At 48.3% G+C, this 22,386-nt stretch overlaps 1 protein-coding gene across 1 annotated transcript in view; it reads left to right on the top strand.

Moving 5' to 3' along the window:
• Positions 1 to 22,386, top strand: part of FSTL1 (follistatin like 1) — a 176,325-nt gene that overhangs the window by 141,793 nt on the left and 12,146 nt on the right. Inside the window, exons 5-7 of the mRNA XM_065417493.1 lie at positions 19,427 to 19,531; positions 20,951 to 21,080; positions 21,805 to 21,837. Of these exons, the coding sequence (XP_065273565.1) occupies positions 19,427 to 19,531; positions 20,951 to 21,080; positions 21,805 to 21,837 (268 nt within the window). The remainder of the gene's footprint in view (positions 1 to 19,426; positions 19,532 to 20,950; positions 21,081 to 21,804; positions 21,838 to 22,386) is intronic.

A 22,386-nucleotide genomic window follows, 5' to 3' on the forward strand; every position in this document is an offset into this window, starting at 1 on the left:
GAAAAGCAGCAAGGATTTTTGGGAGTGCCAAGATTTTCAATGCCGGTTTAGTGGAGGTGGTTGGGCAGACACCTATCACAATTCATCCCAAAAGCTGCATTTCATTGGTAGGTAAGTGATACATACACAGAGTCTGTGAAGTGCTTTGGGAACCTTGGGGACAAAAGAAATAGAAATGTAAATGACTATTAGGTAAGATTGCTTGCAATGAGCACATGCCTTGTACATTTCTGTACAGGGTCTCTTTAAGGCCATTCCAGTCCTCAGACAAAGTAGAGAGCAATGTTTTCTGCTCCATTAGTTCAGCCAGCAGGTCCCAGGAGGTCACTGCAGTTTTAAAGCAGGACTTTCAACTCCAGCCTTGTATAGTACCTGGCATACTCTGATTGGTCAGCCTCTCGGAGATGCTGAAGTCTGATTGGGCCGCATGGTTTCTTTTCCTCCTCCAGCTGTGCATTTGCAGCTGTTTCAGGGAAAGTATGTGAGCGAAGAATGTGTAAGGAGGATGGAATCTGCATAAGGCCTTTTATCTTTGAAACAGCGTCTGGCCAGGCCCTGGGGCAGAAAGTAAAACAGGGCAGGAAAAGTTTAAGAAACATTAAGGAATACTTTGTGCATTTGGGCCTTACTGAAACATTTGTCCAGTGATCTCCTTGCAGGGAATGAGGGGATCATGAGCTACAGGAGAAGTTAGGTGGCTTGGGGCATTGGTAAGGGGACTCCGAGCCTTTTTTCTATAGGTCACTGCCTCAAATCCAGTGCAAGTGAATAGAGTAAAAATCGTTAGTGTCTGATGGCCATTCTGTGGACAGTATGAAAAAAGAGAGGTTGGTGATCTCTTTTTGTGCAAGTATCCACATCGCAAAAATAACCATCACAACCAGCACCAATTGGTTCCCTTGATTGGCAGTCTCAGCAGAGATGTCAAGGTTTGAATGGGCCATGGAGGTGCTGAGCCCATTTCTCTGGTTGACTTCAATGGGAACTGCTGGGTGCTCTGCATCTTTGCAATTCAAGCCACCTATCTAGGTGCCTACATATGGATTTAAGAGCCAAACTTTAGGCAAGATAGAAAATTCTGGTCTGAGTAGATCACTGAAGGTCACACAGCAGAGAATGAAAAATCTGGGAATAGAACCCAGGAGTCCTGACTCTCAGTCTCCTGACCTAACCTCTAGACATACTATCTCTTAGCAGACAAACTTAATGTCATCCTAAATAAATGGGAGTGTGATATCCTTGTTGCAGGACAATGCCAAACAAAGCAATTCCTCCCTTTTTTCTCGAAGCAACTAGCACAGGCTTCTAAGGAAACTGGGCATGGGAGAATGGGGGGGATGAATGTTTGGGAGGGGGCTGTGATGGAGTAGAAGATGGGGGCCTTGCAGCCCAGACAGAATTATGACAGAGATTTGCCTGGTTATAACAGCGCTGTACACTTAACTGGAGTGAATCAGAGGAGAGCTGCTCCCACTGAAGCACAATTGAGTTTGTTTTTTAAAGAGAACCATGGGAATGTGCATCAAAATTCTTCCTAAGTGGCTAACAGATATTCCAAAGCCCATGATGAGCGAGAGATGCTAGAGTCCTAGATTAGTTTTTATTAGTTACACACCCACTATGGTGGAAAGGCCCAGATTGCAGGGGCAGAAGGAATGGGGAAAGAATATCTCCACTTTAAACACAAAGTGGTGATGATTTAGGTTAGGAGTTATTAGAGGTCAGTAAACCCTAGATTTATTCCTTAAACAATCACAAAACTCCTGCTCTTGAGCCTCCAGGCCTACACAGTCCCATGCTTCATGCTCTCAGTGGCACATAATCCACATAGGATGGTTCTACAGATCTTAGAGCAGGGAACTAGATGCTATTCCCAGTCCTGTGAGGGATTGTGACTGAGGGGAGAGAACAGGGGGCTGGGAATCAGGACTCCTGGGGTTTACTGCAAAAGAATCTCCTCCCCCCCCCCCCCCCCCCAAAACAATCCCTCTTTCTAATTAACACCCAGAACAATGTAGTTGGCATCCTTTGGGCATGTTTCTGCTCCCGCTTACATTTTCTGGTGTAAATCAGGAGTAACTCCTGGGAAATCAATAGAGATACACCAGGGTAAATCAGGGCAGAATCCAGCCCTTTATGTTTCCCTTGAGCTCATTGTTTAAAACCCTCTCCCCCCCAATAGGCTTTATTTTTAAAAATTAGCTTCATTCTGCAGGTCTTAAGAGCTGGGTCCTGAAGTTCTCATGCAAGCTCTGTTCCCACGAGGCTAAATCCTCTGATCCTTTCTCTGTTGCTGCTCAGCCCTCACACTGAAGTGTGTCCTCTGGGGAGTGCTTGTCTACACTTACAGAGCAACAATCGATGCAGCGGTGGTCGATTTAGCGGGTCTAGTGAATGAGTTAATACTCATAATCCTCTAGAAATCCTTTCAGTGACTGACCGTAAGCTCTTCTCATTCTTGGAAAGCAAAGTGCCCAGACCTCCCAGTGATCTGTACTTCAGATTTAGCGGGTCTAGTGAAGACCCGCTAAATCGACCGCAGATCACTCTCCCGTCGACTCCTGTACTCCACCGGATTGAGAAAAGTAGGGGGAGTTGACAGGAGAGCATCTCCCGTCGACATCGCATAGTGTGGATCCTGCGGTAAGTAGATCTAAGCTACGTCAATTTGAGTTAAGCTATTTGCGTAACTCAAATTGTGTAGCTTAGATCGAATTTCCCCTGTAGTGTAGACAGAGCAGTTTGCCTGAGTAAGGCCCGCAGGATTTAGCCCAATATTCAGCTTGAGAGAGTCCTGTCTGGTGCAGTCTGTGGCTGTCGAGATCAGGGTAAAAGGTGAAGGGGATCATGGGTGCCCATGTGTGGTTCGTGACCCCACCCCACTCACATATCCATAGGCATTTCCTGGGAAGACTAGAACCTTTCCCTTTGACCAGCAGTTGCCATAGTTACAGAGTGCAGGAGCACATTTCATTCCATCTGCCTTCTTCCACTGGACGTCCCACCCCGTCTCCCCCCCGCCGCCCCCCAGCAGTCACCACAGGCTCAGTGCAGGCCCCTGTCGCCCACTGTGTGTGCGCTAACTCTGAAGTACAGACCACTGGGAGGTCTGGGCACTTTGCATTGCAAGAATGAGAAGAGCTTACGGTCAGTCACTGAAAGGATTTCTAGAGGATTATGAGTATTAACACATTCAGCTCTGCCAATTCCAGTCCTGGACTCCCCACACAGCTCTGCCAATGCCCCTCACTCCTGACCTGCAGCCTTCCTGCTATTCCAGTCCTGGGCTTCATCTGAGCTGAGGCTGATAGTAGTTCTAAATTCTATATAGTGCTTTACACTAGAGCTGTCAAGCGATTAAAAAAAGTAATTGCAACTAATCGCACAATTAAAAAAATTAATCGCAATTAATCACTCTGTTAATAATAGAATACCATTTATTTAAATATTTTTGGATGTTTTCTACATTTTCAAGTATATTGATTTCAATTACAACACAGAATTCAAAGTGTACAGTACTCACTTTATACTTACTTTTATTACAAATATTTGCACTGTAAAAAACAGAAGAAATAGTATTTTCAATTCACCTCATACACGTACTGTGCTGCAATCTCTTTATCACGAAAGTTGAACTTACAAATGTAGAATTATGTACAAAAAAATAACTGCATTTAAAAATAAAACAATGTAAAATTGTAGAGGCTGCAAGTCCACTCAGTCCTACTTCTTGTTCAGCCAATTGCTCAGACAAACAAGTTTGTTTACATTTGCAGGAAATAATGCCGCCAGCTTCTTACTGACAATGTCATATGAAAGTGAGAACAGGTGTTCTCATGGCATGGTTGTAGCCGGCATCACAAGATATTTATGTTCCAAATGCTCGAAAGATTCATATGTTCCTTCATGCTTTGACAACCATTCCAGAGGACATGCTGATGACGGGTTCTGCTCAATAACAATCCAAAGCAGAGTGGACCGACGCATGTTCATTTTCATCATCTGAGTCAGATGCCACCAGCAGAAGTTTGATTTTCCTTTTTGGTGGTTTGGATACTGTAGTTCCGCATCGGAGATACTGTAGTTCCGCATCGGAGTGTTGCTCTTTTAAGACATCTGAAAGCATGCTCCACACCTCGTCCCTCTCAGATTTTGGAAGGCACTTCAGATTCTTAATCCTTGGGTCAGGTGCTGTAACTATCTTTAGAAATCTCACATTGGTACCTTCTTTGCGTTTTGTTAAATCTGCAGTGAAAGTGTTCTCAAAACAAACGACGTGTCATCATCTGAGACTGCCATAACATGAAATATATGGCAGAATGCGGGTAAAGCATAGAGCAGGCAGGAGACATACAATTCTCCCCCAAGAAGTTCAGTCACAAATGTAATTAACTCAGTATTTTTTTAACGAGTGTCATCAGCATGCAAGCATGTCCTCTGGAATGGTGGCCGAAGCATGAAGGGGCATACGAATGTTTAGTATATCTGGCACGTAAATACCTTGCAATTCTGGCTACAACAGTGCCCATGTGAAAGCCAGTTCTCACTTTCAGGTGACATTTTAAATAAGAAGCGGGCAGCATTATCTCCCATAAATATAAACAAACTTGTTTGTCTTAGCAATTGGCTGAACAAGAAGTAGGACTGAGTGGACTTATAGGCTCTAAAGTTTTACGTTGTTTTGTTTTTGAATGCAATTATGGACCAAAAAAAATCTACATTTGTAAGTTGTACTTTCACCATAAAGAGATTGCACTACAGTACTTGTATGAGGTGAATAGAAAAATACTATTTATTTTATCATTTTTACAAATATTTGTAATAAAAAAATAGTATAAAGTGAGCACAGTACACTTACCATTCTGTGTTTTAATTGAAATCAATATATTTGAAAATGTAGAAAAACATCCAAAATATTTAATAAATTTCAATTGGTATTTTATTGTTTAACACTTTTTTTAATCGCAATTATTATTATTTTTTAGTTAATCACATGAGTTAACTGCGATTAATTGACAGCCCTACTTTACACTGAGATCACCAATTTTCTGCTCCTCTTCCCTGCTAGATCCTTCACCCTATCACAGCTCCCCTGTTGTCAGTGTCAGCAAAGAGGCCAAGGATCAAATGGGACACAAAGATTTAACTCCCCACTCACTGCTAGAAGGGCCCCCTCCTGATTAGAGGTGAGCAACAATGTTCTGTCTCCAAGACTGTCAGTTTGGCAGCATTAACTGAAGGAAAATAGCCAATAGTAACTCAGGGTTCACAATTCCTCTTGTGCTGGTCCCCAAATGGCCCAACTCTGCTGTTATGCAGTTATGCAGGGGAATCAGCTGCCCTTTTAAATTGGGGGATCAGCTTGCCACTGGTTTGCTGTTTCTAGACCCTTGTGAGAAGAGGAAAGTGTCCCTCTCTGAAGCATTGTATCCTTGGGAAGCCCCCTCTGCTCTTCTTGTACTGATTCTTCACTTCACTGAGCTCTTATAGCTAGGTTTTAACTCCCCTCCCTCTCCCTCCCAAACCCACACATTCATTTACTCCCCAGTCGTCAGGATCTCAGTAGAAAAAATATCACATTGTAAAAGCCAAGAGAGCCTCCTTCGCTCCTGTCGTTACACCACTGCCTACCCCTCAAAAGTTGGCCCCTTCCTCAGGGAGATTATATGGCAAAGCTTTGCAGCACTGGCATTCCTGCCTGAAACCCCATATATCTGCAGACCTTTTCCCCTGCATGCCCCTTCTTAGCAAGCCCCACCTCTCAGCACAGCCCTGTCCTTCCCCAGTTCCTTGATCTTTGGCAGCCCTTCACCAGTGCCCTAACAGATCCTGCGTGTCCATAGCAGAGCTGCACTCTCCCCCAGACTCCCCCACTTTGGCAGATTCCTCTTACTCCATCCCTTTTCAGAACCTTCCCATAGGCTGTTCACACACCCCAGCCTCCAGCCTGGGCACCCACACCCCTTAAAGCAAGTGCCACCCATTGGAGACTGCGGCTGTAGAAGAGAGTTAAGACCTAATAACCACAACTCTTAGTGTTATTTCCCGTATGTTTTCTTTCCTTCTGAAGGAAATATGAGAGGGGGAAGATGGGAGGAGCTAAAAGAGTTCCTTGGGTCCCTTAAAGCTAGTCTGGGGGCTATTCCCTGGGCTACCACTGACTCACTCTGTGACCTTAGGCAAGTTACTTCACCTCTTTGTACTTTAGTTTCCACCTTGTAAAATGGAGATAGTGGTCTGGATTCTCCATCCTGCCCTGACCTCTATGCTGTGCCCCGGAGTATTGAGGGGCAGTAGTGGGCTCTCATGAGTAGTCCTAGTGCAAGGGGACTGCCTGCATGGCAAAGAGTTGCCAGAATGTTTTTTTGCTGCCCCACTGGCAGAAGGAACATTTCAAAGCAGGGAGAGGACAAGGCAGGCAGGAGGGAGCCACTGCTGCTTCAGCTCCCTGTCCTTACCCACCAAACCCAGAGAAATTACAGCCTCGTGGACTCCCATGAGCGTGAACGAACTAGCCCTAAGGGGAGAGTTCCTACCTCTCTCTCATGCAGCCAAGGGCTCGATCTGGCAGCAGTTAAGGTTGTCGTTTAAGCTCTCGCCAGCTCAGGCACCCACCCATGTGCAAAAATTCCCAAGTGTCATAAGTCATGGATATTTTTTTAAAAAGCAAACAAACAGGACGTGAAAATCATAGATTCCATAACCCCACCCATGACAACATGGGGCCTTCCTCATAATACAATGGCTCTGGGAACTAGAATCCCCACCCACTAAGAACAAGGAAACATGTCAGATTATTGTCCTTTGGGTATGAAAGGCAGGCGTCTGGTCTTGCCACTGGTTCAGGGCACTGAATATCTTTGTTCTGTTCCCAGCTCTGCCTAGTCACTGTGTGACATTGGGCAAGTCACTTCACCTCTGTGCCTCTGTTTCCCTATTTGTAACGGGTATAATGGCCTAATAAAAACAAGGACTGTGAGGCTAAATTCATTAATGCCTGTAAAGTGCTTTCAGATTCTCAGATTGACGTGCCAGATGTTTTTGATTAAATGCTATACAAAATAAAACATGCTACGTGTCCCTCCCCACAGTATTCAAGCACATGATTGTGGCCAGCAAAGTGACTCTGCAGCAGTGGTATCTTGCTGTCTCATAGCTCTTCCCTTCCTTTGGGATCAAATCTGCTACCTCCATAGCTGAGACTGCAAGCTCAGCTTGGTGTCTGCAAATCAGTTTCTGCTCTCACTGTCCAGTGCCTTGTCCCTAACCAGCACTGACAAGGAAGTTCCTGCAGTGAGGGTTGGCTGGCAGTTTTGTTGCATGGAGAGGCACAGTGCAGTCCAGCTCCCTGCTCTATAGATGCTGCAGTGCCAGCTGGAGGAAAGGAAAAACGGCACCGTGGTTTTGGCCATTAAATCGCAGTTACTATGGTTCAAAGAGATTCCCAGGAGAGAGATGAGCAGACCCATGGGTAGCCGGGAGAGTGAGGCCGACAGAATCATTCTCTTCCTTCCTTTCCAGATCAGTTTTTATTAGCCTAGGAATGGCCTCCTGCTCAAGAATCTCTTGTGTCCTTGTCCCATCTTCAGGGCATCACAGAATGTTGCTTTGGGATTTTAGATTTAAAATAGGAGTTCCCAAGGCTTATGGGGCATTGATCAGATATTCCTGCTAGCTTAAAAGAAAAGCCAGAATCTTGTTACTGTGGAGCCTCTGTAGGGTGACGACCAGACAGCAAGTGTGTGAAAATTCGGGACGGGGGTGGGGGGTAATAGGCTTCTATATAAGAAAAAGCCCCAAATATCAGGACTGTCCCTATAAAATCGGGACATCTGGTCACCCTAAGCCTCTGATAGTGACATGTCCTTCTCTATAAAACTAATTCTCTAGAAGCAGAATTTCACTATAAAGGAGAAGCTCTGCCTGGCAAAAGATTCTCTCCTCTTCACTAGGGGGTTGGGGCCTGGGCTCCGTTCACCCCTGCAGTTGGAAATGGATGCCAGGGGGAGCTGTAACAAGGCCAGCTCCTCCTCACTCCCCACTGGGAGCACATGCAGCAAGACTAGATGTGGGTGTATGCTTGTCAGAGTTACTGTGTCTTGTAGTGCACCTGTGACATGTCTAAGGATTCTCTCTGCTGTGAGGCCCTCCATTTTGGAGATCAGTTTCACTTCAAGAGAGCAGCTGTTACAGAGTGAGTCACACGGACTGGGCCAGATTACATGCTCAATGGGGGCTGCACAGGAGTGCAACATAGAGTTACATGTATCAGCCCTACTCTGCTCCTGCTCTGGGGGAATTCTCCCAGGGAGCACTGTGGCCTCTTTGCATTGCTGTGAGCATTACATGTTTGTTAACATGTTTTCTAACATGATACATTTCTGCAGTGTGGACATGGCCTATGTCTTGTCTCCTACTGGAAATACCACAAGGGCAGCCTTTTTTGCAGTATTACAGCACTTCTACTCCCTGGTGGAACAAAGAACTAAAGGCCAAAAATGGAGGGACGGAAACAAGAAATATTCTCCTTTGAATCCTAAGAATTTCAGGCCTGTTCTTCCCTGGCCCATCTGCCTCTACTTCTAGACTGGGTACTTGATTCAAATGCCTTGATCTCCAGCATAGTCAGAAATGCCTGCCTTTATCTTCCATTAGCAAAACCTAGCCTAGCCTCAATTAAATATTCATATTTTAAGCATTAAAAATCTTCCAGGGGCTGCATTTTATTGTGTGATTCATTTATAACAACTGAACCAATCCCCTGATGTTAGCTGAGAACAGGAGCTGCAGGAAGTGATTAAGGTGGCTCACATGCATTGTTGCAGTTGGATTGATGGATTTGGGGCACAGGCTTCTCTGCAGTTGGGGCTTCCCCAAGGAAGGGCTTCCATTCCTGGCACGGTGGCATACCGGCTGTTAGCAGCCCCTCTGCATTGCCAAGCAGACATCCACTTCTGTTGGAACTTTGCTGATCAGTGAAGAATGAAATGAAATGTTTTGACAATGGAGGTGCTGTTAGAGGCAGATTAAGTAGGGTTGCCAACTTTCTAATCACACAAAACCGAATACCCCCACCCTTTCCCTGAGGCCCCATCCCTGTCCTGTCTGTTCTCCGAGGCCCTGCTCCCACTCGTGCCATCCCCCCTCCCTAAGTCACTTGCTCTCCCCACCCTCACTCACTTTCACCGGGCTGGGGCAGGGGGTTGGGGTGCGGGAGGGGATGAGGGCTCCGGCTGGGGGTGCGGGCTATGTGGTAGGGCCAGGGATGAGGGGCTTCAGGTGCGGGAGTGGGCTCCAGGCTGGGACAGGGGGTTGGAGTGCGGTGGGGTATGGGCTCTGGGCTGGGGGTGTGGGCTCTGGGTGGGGCCAGGGATGAGGGGTTTGGGTTGCGGGAGTGGGCTCCGGGTAGGGGCAGGGGGTTGGGCTGCGGGGGAAGGTGAGGACTCCAGCTGGGGATGTAGGCTGTTGGGTGGGGGGTGCAGGAGGGGGCTCCGGGCTGGGGCAGGTGGTTGGGATGCAAGGAGGTGAGGGTCCTGACTGGGGGGGTGGGCTCTGGGGTGGGACCGGGGATGAGGGGTTTGGGGTGTAGGAGGGGGCTCAGGGCTGGGGCAGGGTATTGGTGGGGGGTTGCGGACTCCAGGAGGGAGTTTGGGTGCAGGAGGGGACTCCAGACTGGAACAGGGAGTTGGGGTGCGAGATGGGGTGCTGGGTCCCAACGGCGCTTACTGCGGCTCCCAGGAAGCATCAGCCAGGTCCCTGCCGCCCCTAGGCAGAGACGCAGCCAGGCGGCTCTGTGCAGTGCATGATGTCCTCGTGCCCACAGATGCTGCCCCTGCACCTCCCATTGGTCGTGGTTCCTGGCCAATGGGAGCAGTGGAGCCAGCAGTAGGGGCGGGGGCAGCACACGGAGCTTCCCTGGCCGCCATGGGGCCACAGGGACCTGGCAGCCACTTCCGGGAGCCACTCGGGGCTAGGGCAGATAGTGAGCCTGCCTTAGCCCCCGGACCCCCGCTGCGCTGCCGACTGGACTTTTAACAACCCAGTCAGTGGTGCTGACCGGAGCCGCCAGGGTTCCTTTTTGACCGGGTGTTCCAGTCAAAAACCGGACGCCAGGCAACCCTAAAATTAAGGTGGGAGACTGTGGCTTCCCGTGGATGAGGGGAAAATGTGGAGGAAGGATAAGGGTGGAGTGGGTTAAAAGGACCTTGAAAGTGCAGTTCCCTAGGGCCATCCAGCCTCCATCCAGATATCTGCAGCTCCATGTTATGTATCTGCCTCTTCTCAAACTCCATAATGGGTAAAGGCCCAGGACTGAGAGTCAGGAGATCTGGATTCTTTTTCTGGATCTGTCTCTTTGATCCAATGATTCCAGCTCTAAGGATCTGTTTGCAGTGAGAGGAAACTGTTACAGAGGCATCAGTTGGCAGAAATGTTTGGTTCCCTCACATGTCCTTGAGATGGTTTAGCAACTGCACAGGGCACAGCTTACAAATGTGGATGTGCCAGTGCATTCTGGGACTCCTGATTCACCTCATTGTGCTCATCAGCACTGGTAGGAGAAGAGTCTTTTGAGTACTTTCCAAACACGAAGCACTGCTTTGTGATGCTTATTTTCTCCTGTCTGTCTGGGGAGAGACTGTGGTAAATTGCACTGATTACACCTAAACTACAACTTTGTCCCAGGTGTTGCAACCAACGGATGCAACTACCTGTGGACTCAAGGGGCTGCATAAACTTTGTAAACGCAGGGTGTTCCAACCAACATTTTGTTGCTACTTCCTTTTGGTCTAGCATATGCAGGGGCTTCTGTGCCTCATTTTTCCCCTTGTAAAATGGGCATAATGAACTGCTTCCCAGGCAGGCTTGATTCATTAACATCTGTAAAGCACTGTGATCTCCTTGGATTTTGAGCAGGACAGAAATGCAGTCTTGTTATTACAGTGAACAGTACAGAGCCTAGTATAAGGGGGTCTGGGAATTTTACTAAATTCCATAAGTAATTTTGGCAGACAGGAGAAAAAGAAAAGAGCCTGAACCTACTTTCACTACAGTCAGTGTCACAGCTACCTGTTGATGTCAATGGCTGCAGGATTGGGTCCCAATTGAATAGCATGAATTCCCTTCCCATTGCAGCCAGGACTGTAGGTAAGGGGGTAAGGAGAACAGAGAAGATTTTACAGTGTATATATCTACACCAAATGACCTGAGTGGTTTGTTTTCTAGCTTATTATTAAGACCCCCCCAATGGAACGTGTTGGTTTCCTTGCCAATTTCTCATAGCATGTGTGCCATTGGGAATAGCTGCCTTACCACAGGACAGGTTTGAAGGGGAGCAGAGTGGACATATGGTCACCTGCACTGTACAGTTTGTACCCACCGTTCTCCCCCCATACAGCTGTTTTTGTTGTAGAACTGCTCACATTTCTGCCTTCCCCAGATAGTCACATTCATCTTGGGAAAGTCCCCACATCTAATTTGGAAGTTTGTAAAGTAAAAGTGGCTAATGTGGCCAGCTCCCAGCGCAGGTGTGAGCACCAGGCAAAGCAAGGAAAGGTGCAGTGCATACAGGCTTCCCTGGAAGAACATGCAAGGCTAATACTGCCTGTATCTTGAGATAGTTGCCTGTCTTTAATATGCAACTATAGCTCCTCCTGCAGACTTATGCTCATGTACACACGCACCTATGCTCACCGCCATTCCTACACAGAGAGACACGCTCTTGTCTTGTTAGCGCACACACACAGGTATGGTGCCCCTCCCTCTGTACTTGGGAGAGAGGCCCTGAAATGCTCCCATAGAAATCCCCTGTGCTTCAGACACTTTCATCAATTACAGTTTGTGCTGAAGAAGAGAAGCCAAAATATAAACCCAGCTGCCTAATTTTAGAAATCCACCTTGAAGCCTGACATTGTCTGTTGCCATGGCGATTCCTTGTAGCAACACATGCCTGATGAGCACCATTGCCTACAGGTACCTGGTAGATGTCTCTTCCCTGCCCACTCACTCTCTGCAGCTTGGAAGCGGCTGCTGAGGAAGGAGACATTTTATGTGTCTCGCTGCAGGCCTTCCTCTGCAGTTCCAGGCCCTGTGCCCAGCACAGCACCTCCCTCCTGACTGAACCATTCTTAGACCCCCCCCTTGCAAGAGTGGTTGCTAAATGCTCTTTAAATATAGCTTGTTCCCATCCACACTGCCCAGCCTTCTTTGAAACCGGCTGGGTAGGTATGTTTCCCGGCCCAGTGTCAATAGTCTTGGATAATCTGGGCTGTGTGTGAAGCTGACCAGGACATGGCTGCTTTGGGTTTTGTCCCATCCAATCCGTATACACTGATGGTAGTAGCAAGCAGCCTTCCCCATCATCTCTGAGAAAATAGCTAGTGAGTTTATGGCCACTGCAGCTTTAGCAGGGAAAGACAGAGTCCTGGATCCCGCTGCCCAGAAACACTGGGGACTGTACTCCGTGGAGAATGAGAATCTAGAGAGATTTCAGTCCCCGTGCTGGGCTCCTTCCTGCTTCCTCCGGAGTCTGAAAAGGAAAACTGGCTTTTTATGGGTATCCTTGTAAATGTCACCACACAGCATTTAATAACCCGCTGCCCTTTGCTTTCTCTCTATCCAAGCACTTTCTAGACATTAATTAGACTTCATAAACCCACTGTGACAGATGAGGAAACTGAGGCACAGAGAGGCTGCAGTGTCACCAATCCCAAGTGTTCAGAAATCACCAGTCAGGCCTACAAATATGAGATTAGTTTAACTATCATAACATTCCAAAAATACATTCTGGGTTCTTTTTATTTGCCTTCTGGTGTTTGTGCCTTGACTGGTCATGTTTTCAAGTTTTTCTCTGCAACCATGTGGGCTAACTTTGTACTACTGAATGAAAGCTGAGATTCTCACTTATTCACATGACTCCAGGAGTTGGGGCTTTAAGACAAACACCAAATACCACCAGACTCAAGATACAACTATGAGAATTTATATCACTGGGAAAGTACTTGCCCAGTGTCACCAGGAAGCCTGTAACAGAGCCAGAGTAGAGCCCAGAAGTCCTAATTCCCATGTCTAAGCTGTAACCACTAACCCATTATTTACCTTCCCCTGAGTTGCTCCCCAGACTCCACTTAGGGGATCCATGCAGATGATAGCCCAGAATGTAGTCTGGGGTGCAACTGGCTGAGTGGAAGCTGGAGGAAGAATACATCATAGTAGTGGCTGGGCAGGCAAATCAGATTTTTTCAGTCATTCAGTAATTTCTACAAAGAAACCATTCTGTTTTCATTTTCAGCCTCACGCCTGAGGGGCCCCTCAGTCAGTGCAGCCGGGATTTAAATGCTGCTCCGAACCAGGGGTGTATGGACACAGGACTGGAAAGGACCTTTTGGGTCAGGGAGTCTAGTCCCTAGCTATGAACAATACGGGTTAATTCAAAACAAAACATAAAATATCTCACTTCGATTTAAAATTAAAAGCAGAGCAACTGGATTTCCTATTCTGGCAACTGCATTTGAGAGGCAAGTTGTCCTTGGACAAGTTGCCTTAAAAGATCATTTCCTGCTGTGTCATCCTGCCAACATTCCTGTCCCACGCCTGGCGAGCAGCAGCCCTTCTCCTGGGGTACAAGGAAGGTGCTGCTGCCAGAGGTGGGATATTGCCAGCCCACAGCAGGGTGGTTTGAAGAGGTTTGAGAATTCCAGCTAGCTTGGCTGTGCCCCCTCCAGGCACCTATAGCTGTTCTAATGCTCCTAGTCAGCTTAATGAGAACAGGAGACTGGTTTGAACTTCAGAGGAGGCACACATGCTGCGGCCTGCGGGAGAAGTGGCTAGGGAGAGGGAGGATACTGCCACCTGTTGCTAGACACTTGAATTGCAAATCTGGTTGATTTAATTTCAAAATAACATACAACTTTATTTCTTTTTGTTCTGGAATCTGGTCTTGTGTGCTCCTTAGTATGGTGTAGTGCTTGGCACTATATATAAAACCCTAAAATAGATTATTACGGATCTTACAGCATATTTTAGAAGAGTAGATACCCTACCCAAATTCCAGCTTGGATAGCTCCATATTGCTCCCCTAACACCATTCCAGAGGACATGCGTCCATGCTGATGACAGATTCTGCTCGATAACGACCCAAAGCAGTGCGGACCAACGCATGTTCATTTTCACCATCTGAGTCAGAGGCCACCAGCAGAAGGTTGATTTTCTTTTTTGGTGGTTTGGATTCTGTAGTTTCCGCATCAAAGAGTTGCTCTTTTAAGACTTCTGAAAGCTTTCTCCACACCTCGTCCCTCTCAGATTTTGGAAGGCACTTCAGATTCTTAAACCTTGGGTTGAGGGCTATAGCTATCTTCAGAAATTTCACGTTGTTGGTTTTTTTTTTTTTTTGCATTTTGTCAAATCTGCAGTGAAAGTGTTTTTAAAATGAACAACATGTGCTGGGTCATCATCCGAAACTGCTATCACATGAAATATATGGCAGAATGCGGGTAAAACAGCAGGAGACATACAGTTCTCCCCCAAGGAGTTCACTCACAAATTTAATTAACGCAGTATATTTTTAACGAACGTCATCAGCATGGACGCATGTCCCCTGGAATGATGTTTGAAGCATCAAGGGGCATATGAATCTTTAGCGCATCTGGAATGTAAATATCTTGCGACGCTGGCTACAACAGTGCCATGCGAAAGCCAGTTCTCACTTTCAGGTGACATTGTAAACAAGAAGCGGGCAGTATTATCTCCCATAAATGTAAACAAAGTTGTTTGTCTGAGCGATTGGCTGAACAAGAAGTAGAACTGAGTGGACTTGTAGGCTGTAAAGTTTTACATTGTTTTGTTTTTGAGTGCAGTTATGTAATAAAAAAAAAATCTACATTTGTAAGTTGGGAAGAGGCGGGGCGGGCTAGGGCCAGGTCACTCACTGTTGCCGGCACCAGGCCCCCCCCCTGCTAGTCCCCCAGGCCACCCTGGACCCCACGTCCTCCTGAAGCGCAGGGCCTGGTGCAGTTGCCCGATCCATCCTATGGAGGGGACGGCTCTGCTTGGACCCATTCTGGGCACCACCAAAAATCATACAATCCTGGCGCCCCTGCATCCCATCACAGTGCCTGATAACTAAGGCTACGATTTTGTCATGGATATTTTTAGTAAAAGTCAGGGACAGGTCACGGGCAAGAAACAAAACATCACGGAAGCTGTGACCTGTCCCTGACTTTTACTAAAACCATCCCTGACAAAATGGGGAGGGAGGAGGGTCCAGCACCCTGCCCCTCCCCTGCCTGCAGCAGCAGGGAGCTGCAGAGTCTCCATTGCCCTGTGGAGCAGGGCGCGGGGGTCAGGTTCCCAACCACTACCAGTTGGGGAGCTGTAGGAGGCTCCTTCCAGCAGCTGCTGAGCAGCTCCGGGATCCTCTGCCTGCGCGGACGGAGACCGGCTGCTCTTGGCGGGTGAGCAACTGCGGGGGTGGGCCCTGGCAGCGGTGGCAGCTGGGGAGCTCATGGGTCCCTGCTGGAGGCCGGTCAGTTGCGGGGGTTGCCCGCGGAGGCTGGGCTGCTGCAGGGGTCCCCCGCTGCTGGCTTCAGCAGATGTTACTGAGCATTTTCAGTTCGTGTGAGCATGCTCAGTACACCCTAAGTAGCACATTCAGTCAGATGGCAGTTTTTCACACTACAGGGTGGCTGGTCAGCTGTGGGGGCCCCCAATGTCACAGAGGTCGCTGGAAGTCACGGATTCCGTGACTCCTGCGACTTCCGTGACATAATCGTAGCCTTACTCATAACCTTTAATGTATTTACCCTCACAAAACCTCTTTGAAGTCAGGCTGGACTATTAAAAACCTAGAATGATATAAAATTAATATGGCAGACATTAAATGGATTAAAAACTGGCTAACTGATAGTACTCAAAATGTAACTGTGAATGGAGAATCGTCATCGAGCAGGTCTGTTTCCACTGGTGTCCCACAGAGATCAGTTCTTGGCCTTATGCTATTTAGCATTTTTATCAATGACCTGGAAGAAAACATAAAATTATCACTGATAAAGTTTGCAGATGACACAAAACTTAAGGGTGTGATAAATAATGAAGAGGGCCAGTCACTGATTCAGAGTGAAGTGGATCACTTGGTAAACTGGGTCCAAGCAAACAATATTCATTTAAATTCGGGTAAATGTATCCATCTAGGAACAAAGAATGTAAACCATACTTACAGGATGGTGAACTCTGACCTGGGAATCAGAGACTCTGAAAAAGATTTGGGGATGTAGGGGATAGTCATCTGAACATGAGCTCCCATTGTGGACAAAAAAGCTAATGCAATCCTGGGATGCATAAACAGGGGAATCTCGAGTAGGAGTAGAAAGATTATTTTACCTCTGTATTTGACACTAGGATACTATGTACTGTTCTGGTGCCCACAATTCAAGAAAAATTGGAGAGAGTTCAGAGAAGAGCCACAAAAATGAGTAAAGGGTTAGAAAACATGCTTTATAGTTAAGGTTAAGATTTTGTTACAGGTATTTTTAGTAAAAGTCACGGACAGGTCATGGGCAAAATTTCATGGAAAATTCATGGAAGTCTGTGACCTCTCTGTGACTTTTACTAAAAATGCCCGGAAGGGGCGGGGAGGACTAACAGTGGGAGCCCCACCGAGGGCTGACTGCCAGCCACTGCTCCAGCCCCGCTGCTGCCAGTAGAGTAGCTAGGGGGGGAGCGGCCGCTCCCCCACTGAGCACCAGTGGCGCCCTTTTAATTTTACTCACCTGGGAGCCTGGGTTCCAACTCACACCAGTGGAAATAAAAGGCGCCACCCCCCCATTGGTCTATCCAAACTCTCCCCTTCCCCACCCCCGCCACCTGGGTGACCCTTTAAAGAACTTTACCGATGCCTCCCTCCTTGCATCGGGTTGTAACATGAAGCAGCAGCTGATTGGTCAGAAGGCCCCCAAGTTATGATTTGATTGGCTGATACAGCACCGCCCCAGGACAGAACGGACTGCACCATGTGCTGGAGAGGGGGAAAGGGGTTAGCGGCACAGTATGCAATCTCTGGGGAATGGGCGCGGGGACGGGGTTGGGACATCCCCACCCGGTGGCTGCTTGGGGGTGCTCTGCTGGATGCATTAGCCTTCGGGGGGGGCAGCTGGGTCCCCTCCCGGGAGCTGCAGCCCGCCCCTCTCCCTCACGCCTCCCCCCCCGAGACGGTACAGCCCGGCTCAGGGGTCCCCTGCTCAGCATGCGCTATGCTGGGTCTGGCCTGTCGACTCCGAGTCCGCGCTGCCTCCAAGGCGATGCTGCTGCCTCCGCTGCAGAGAGCGCTGCTGGGCTGCCCCCCGCTGGGAGCTCCCCACTGCTGGGATCCAGGGTCCCCCCGGCAGTGCCCCCTCCCCACATGCCCCCCCCCCCGGGCCCTCCCCCGGCATGCGGGGTCCCAGCGTCCCGGGAGCTCCAGCCGCCCCCTTCCTTTCACGTGCGACCCAGCCGGGCCTGATGTTCCGCTCCTTGCTGCGGTGTCGATGTGAACTAGGCGCCACCCGCTGCGGCGCTTTTACTGACGGGGCAGCGCTCTGGGTCTTTGGCGGCACTTCGGCAGCAGGACCTTCACTTGCTTCGGGTGTCTTCGGCGTCACTGAAGCTTCATCGCCGAAATGCCACCGAAGACCTGCAGAGCCAGTGAAGGTCCCGCCCCTGAGGTGCCGCCGAAGACCCGGAGCACTGCCCTGTCAGTAAAAGCGCCGCAGCGGGTGGCGCCTTTTTTTTTTCCCCGCTCCCCCTCGTCCCTCCACCTGGCTACGCCACTGGCTGCTGCTTCTGCCTTGGGGGCTGACTGCTGGTTGCTGCGCCAGTCCTGCCGCTGCTCAAGGCCTGCTGCTGCAGGAGGAGGTCCATTAAAGACACAGAATCTGAGATCTCTGTGACACAATCGTATCCTTACTTATAGTGACAGACTCAAAGCACTCAGTCTATTTAGCTGAACAAAGGGAAAGTTAACGGGTGACTTGATCTCAGTCTATAGGTATCTACACAGGGAACAAATATTTAATAATGGGCTTTTCAATCTAGCAGACAAAGGTATACCATGATCCAGTGCCTGGAAGCTGAAGCTAGATGAATTTAGACTGGAAATAAGGCATAGATTTTTAACAGTGCCAGTAATTAACCATTGGAACAACTTACCAAGTGTCGTGGTGGATTCTCCATCACTGACCATTTTAAAATCAAGATTGGATGTTTTTCTAAAACATCTGCTGTAGGAATTATTTTGGGGAATTTCTATGGCCTGTGTTCTACAGGAGGTCAGACTAGTGATCACAATGGTCCGTTCTGGCCTTGGCATCTACGATCCCATTTTACAAATGGGGAACTGATGCATAGAGAAATTCAGTGACTTGCCCGAGGTCATTCAGGAAATCTGTGGTAGAACAGGGAGCTGAACCTGGGACACCCAAGTTCCAAGCTAGAGCCCTAACCAAGGAACCATCTTCCTCTCTCATAGCACAAGAACAGGGGGTCACTCAATGAAATTAAAAGGGAGCAAACTAAAAACTGATAAAAGCAAATACACTTTTATAGAGTGCATCACGAACCAGTGGCAACCATTGCCTCTAGTTGTCATTGAGTCCAAGAGCTTAATAGTATTCAGAAAAGAATTGGACACTTGTAATAGTAATAGTAACAAGAATATTTGCAGTTATATAAAAATGTATAAGGCAAATAAACCTCATGCTTCAGGTCATAGGACAACTACTACCCGTCTGGGCCTAAGAAGAAATGTCCCCCATGGGAAAGTTATTGCATAGTTATCCATTTATAGAATTTCTTCCTGTGATGCATCTGATACTGAACTACTAGTGGAGGCAGGATACTGGGTTACGTGTGCTGGTGTAGTATTGCAGAGAGACACTGGGACCACTAGGCCATTGGTCTTATCCATGGTGAGTTCTCTGTTTCTGTTCAGGATTGAACTCTAGAGTGTATTCTCTCCAGGGCGCTGTCCAACTTACTTTTAAGGCTCCCACACAAGAAAGCTTCCACCCCTTCCCTTGGGAGATGATTTCACAGCCTAATAAGTCTCACTACCAGGAAAAGATTCCTGGCAATCAGACTAGATCTTCTGCTCAGATTCACCCCATTCCTCGTTATATCCCCTTGCATCACTCTGAGCAGATCCTTCCTTCTTGGAATTTCCACCCTCTGGAGTGGTGTCAGATTCTCACAAGCTCTCAGTCATTGGCTGGCTGAGCTGCACAGATAGATTGGTCATTTCCTTCTCATTCGCCCACCTATGAGATGCCAGTCTGGGCAATTTGGTTCAGTCTAAAATGTGCATGAACTTTGCAAAAAGCTATGCCCCACTGTGAGCTGAAGGTGGGGCTGTTTTCAGTAACACTGCCTCTGTCTCTGTCTCTCACTTTGTATCCTGCAGGAAGAGCCAAAGAGCAAATCCAAAATCTGTGCCAACGTTTTCTGTGGAGCCGGGCGGGAGTGCGCAGTGACGGAGAAGGGGGAGCCCACCTGCCTCTGCATCGAGGTAGGGCATAGAGCAGCTTTCAGATGACCGGAGGTAGAGAGGAGATGGGGAGAGGGGACTTCTTGAGGTTGAAGGGATCCAGATAAAATACACTAGCGCTCAAGCACTAGCCAATATAGCTTCAATGGGAGTTGCTCTTAAGTAGTCCCAAACCAAGAGGGGCCCTTCAGTCTACAGCCCCTTTTCTTCCCAGCTCTCCCCTGCCAATTCCTCCTCCCCAGTCAGACACACTCTCTCTGCCTCTGTCATCCACTCTGATACTCTCCTCCCGCACGCCCAGAACTGGCTCCTTTTTCTCCCCTCATGAGCCCCCAGTGCCCCGCCACAACCTGGTGCTCTCCTCTGGTGCATTGCAGCACAGATGCTGACCCACGCCAGGTAGTGCCAGTGTGGCTGAGCTGCCTATACCCTCGCCACTTACCCCGCAGCCCAGTGTCAAACTATGCAGGGGAGAGCTGGCTGGAGCACTCCTCATGTGGGGAGGGTGTGGCAGGGTGTCAGCACACAGTTGGACTGGTGGGGGGAGGAGCACATGCTCTCAGCAAGCCTGCTGTCAGCATAGCCAGTCTGCGTGAGTTAGAGAAACCAGCACTAAACACTTTTTTTAAATAAAAAAATCTCTACAGGTATACTGAGATGGGCCTTGAAAGAAGGGACAGTTTTAGAGACACGGAACCTGCCCATTTTGCTGTTCTCTCCCCATTACAAAAAGCCATACATTCTTACACCAATGGAACACTGGTTTTTAAAGAACCCCGCCTGTCCCCACCCCCTCAGCGTTTGCAACCTGGATGCTGCCGCCCTGGGAACTGGAAAGTGAAAGGAGCTGTAAGCAAACTGACTGTGTTGATTACCTTTACCCAGGCTAAGAGAAACACAAAAAGGAAACTCCCAGCCCAAACGTTGGCAATGCCAAATTGGTTCTCAGCTGCGAGCCTGCCTTCAGTTCCGCAGCAGAAACCTTGAGATGGTGTCTGCAGCCCATGCAGACAGATCCACCCAAAGAAAGACTTACACATACACACACACACACAAAGTCACTCAGAGACACACAGGTTTGCACACACACACACACACACACCCAGAAGCAGAGACAAACATAGCATAGATACTGAAGAACACAGAAATTAATCACTAGTAAATCTGCTTTCATTAAGTCACTTGTATGGTGGTAGTGCTGGGGGCTGGGGAAACAAATGTTTGTGGATGTGGGGTCCCCATTTTACAGACCACTCAGCTCCTGCACAAGATCTTACAGGTTCTGGGTGGTTAGTATCTCTCAGTCCCTACTTGCGCTGAGGAAGATGTGCACAATGCCCACGAGCTGGGCTGAGAATGGGGCTTACACACTGCCTCCCTCCAGCCATCCTGGGACCAGAGGCGTTGGGCAAAGCTCTTCTCTTTCTGGCTCTTTTTCAGCAATGCAAACCTCATAAGAGGCCTGTGTGTGGCAGCAATGGCAAGACGTACCTGAACCACTGCGAGTTGCATCGTGATGCCTGCCTTACTGGCTCCAAGATCCAGGTGGACTATGATGGCCACTGTAAAGGTAAAGCCAGCCCTGAGGACTTTGGACCTACTGTCACTCAAACAAGACCACCCTGGGAGGAGGTGCAATGGAGGAGAAAACAACCTTGTGCCTTCTGTTCCCTCACACAGATCACAGATGAGATCAAGGGGCACCCATAATAAGGCTCCCAGCTGCCTCTTCCTTCCAACAACCAATACAATCAACATACCCTTTCCATCCACCTGTCGAGGAAGGTTCAGGTCCACTAAAGGTTCAGGAGAATTGGCCAGTTCCAAAAGCCCTTCCTCAATCCTTGCTCAGGCAGAACTCTCTGGGTGCCCCTGAGCTACAAGAAATCTGTGCCCATGTCCCATGTTCTGACATCACTTCCACCAAATAGGGACAAGAGGGGTCCTGACCTTTCAAAGGACTCACACTCTCTAAGGTAACGCTGGTCTGTTAAAGGAGCAGCTCCAAAGAGGAATATGAGGGAATGTGCTAGGGAGCGCAGTCCAGAACTGCCTGATATCCTTCCTGCTGAGATAAGCGCCACCATCACCAAAGGTGCCCTGTTGCTAGGAGGTAACAGGGGTCTTCAGGGGCCGCAAACTCACAGAGCTGAATCCCTCCCCTCTCACCGCCATTTGTTCCTTGCGAGGGAGAGTCTCATGTCACTCTGATACACAGTATCAGGATGTAAATGTAATAGTGAAACCATTTGTTTCCTGCTCATTAACGTCCTTTCCCATGTTTCCATTAACAGAGAGGAAGTCTGAGAATCCAGCCGCAAGCCCAGGTAAGAAACCATCTCCTCCCCCGCCACACCTGAGAGCTCTGAATTCCTCCCCGCATATGTGCATGGTGGAAGAATGGGCAGTTTGACAGGGAACTGCACAGCTCTAAGGTGGAATGAATAGAAAAACATGTCTGTTCCCAGAATGGGGACAGAATTTACCTGCAGACTTTCATATTACAGAGCCTGTGCCTGGCTAAGGGACAGGGAGATTGAGAGGTACAATGTAGTGGGGTGAGCATAGGACTGGGAACCGGGAGTTTTCACTTCTATTCCTAGCTCTAATACTGATTCCCTATGTGGCCTTGATCAAGACACTTCACTTTCTTGTGCCTCAGCTTCTCTGTTTGTAAAATGGGGGTGATAATAATACTAATGGTGGTAAAGCACTTTGAGGATCGATGCACTTACATAATTGCTAATAATAGTAATAGATTGTTGTTTATGTTCAGATCGAAGATAGGTTAAAAAAATAACTATGTAAAACTGGTCCCTCCTTACTCCACAGATGGGCTGCCTGGGTGTAGCAGAGTCCAAGCTGCTGAATCTACT

The sequence above is a fragment of the Emys orbicularis genome, chromosome 1, assembly GCF_028017835.1.
Source record: "Emys orbicularis isolate rEmyOrb1 chromosome 1, rEmyOrb1.hap1, whole genome shotgun sequence".
NCBI classification, from domain to species: domain Eukaryota; kingdom Metazoa; phylum Chordata; order Testudines; family Emydidae; genus Emys; species Emys orbicularis.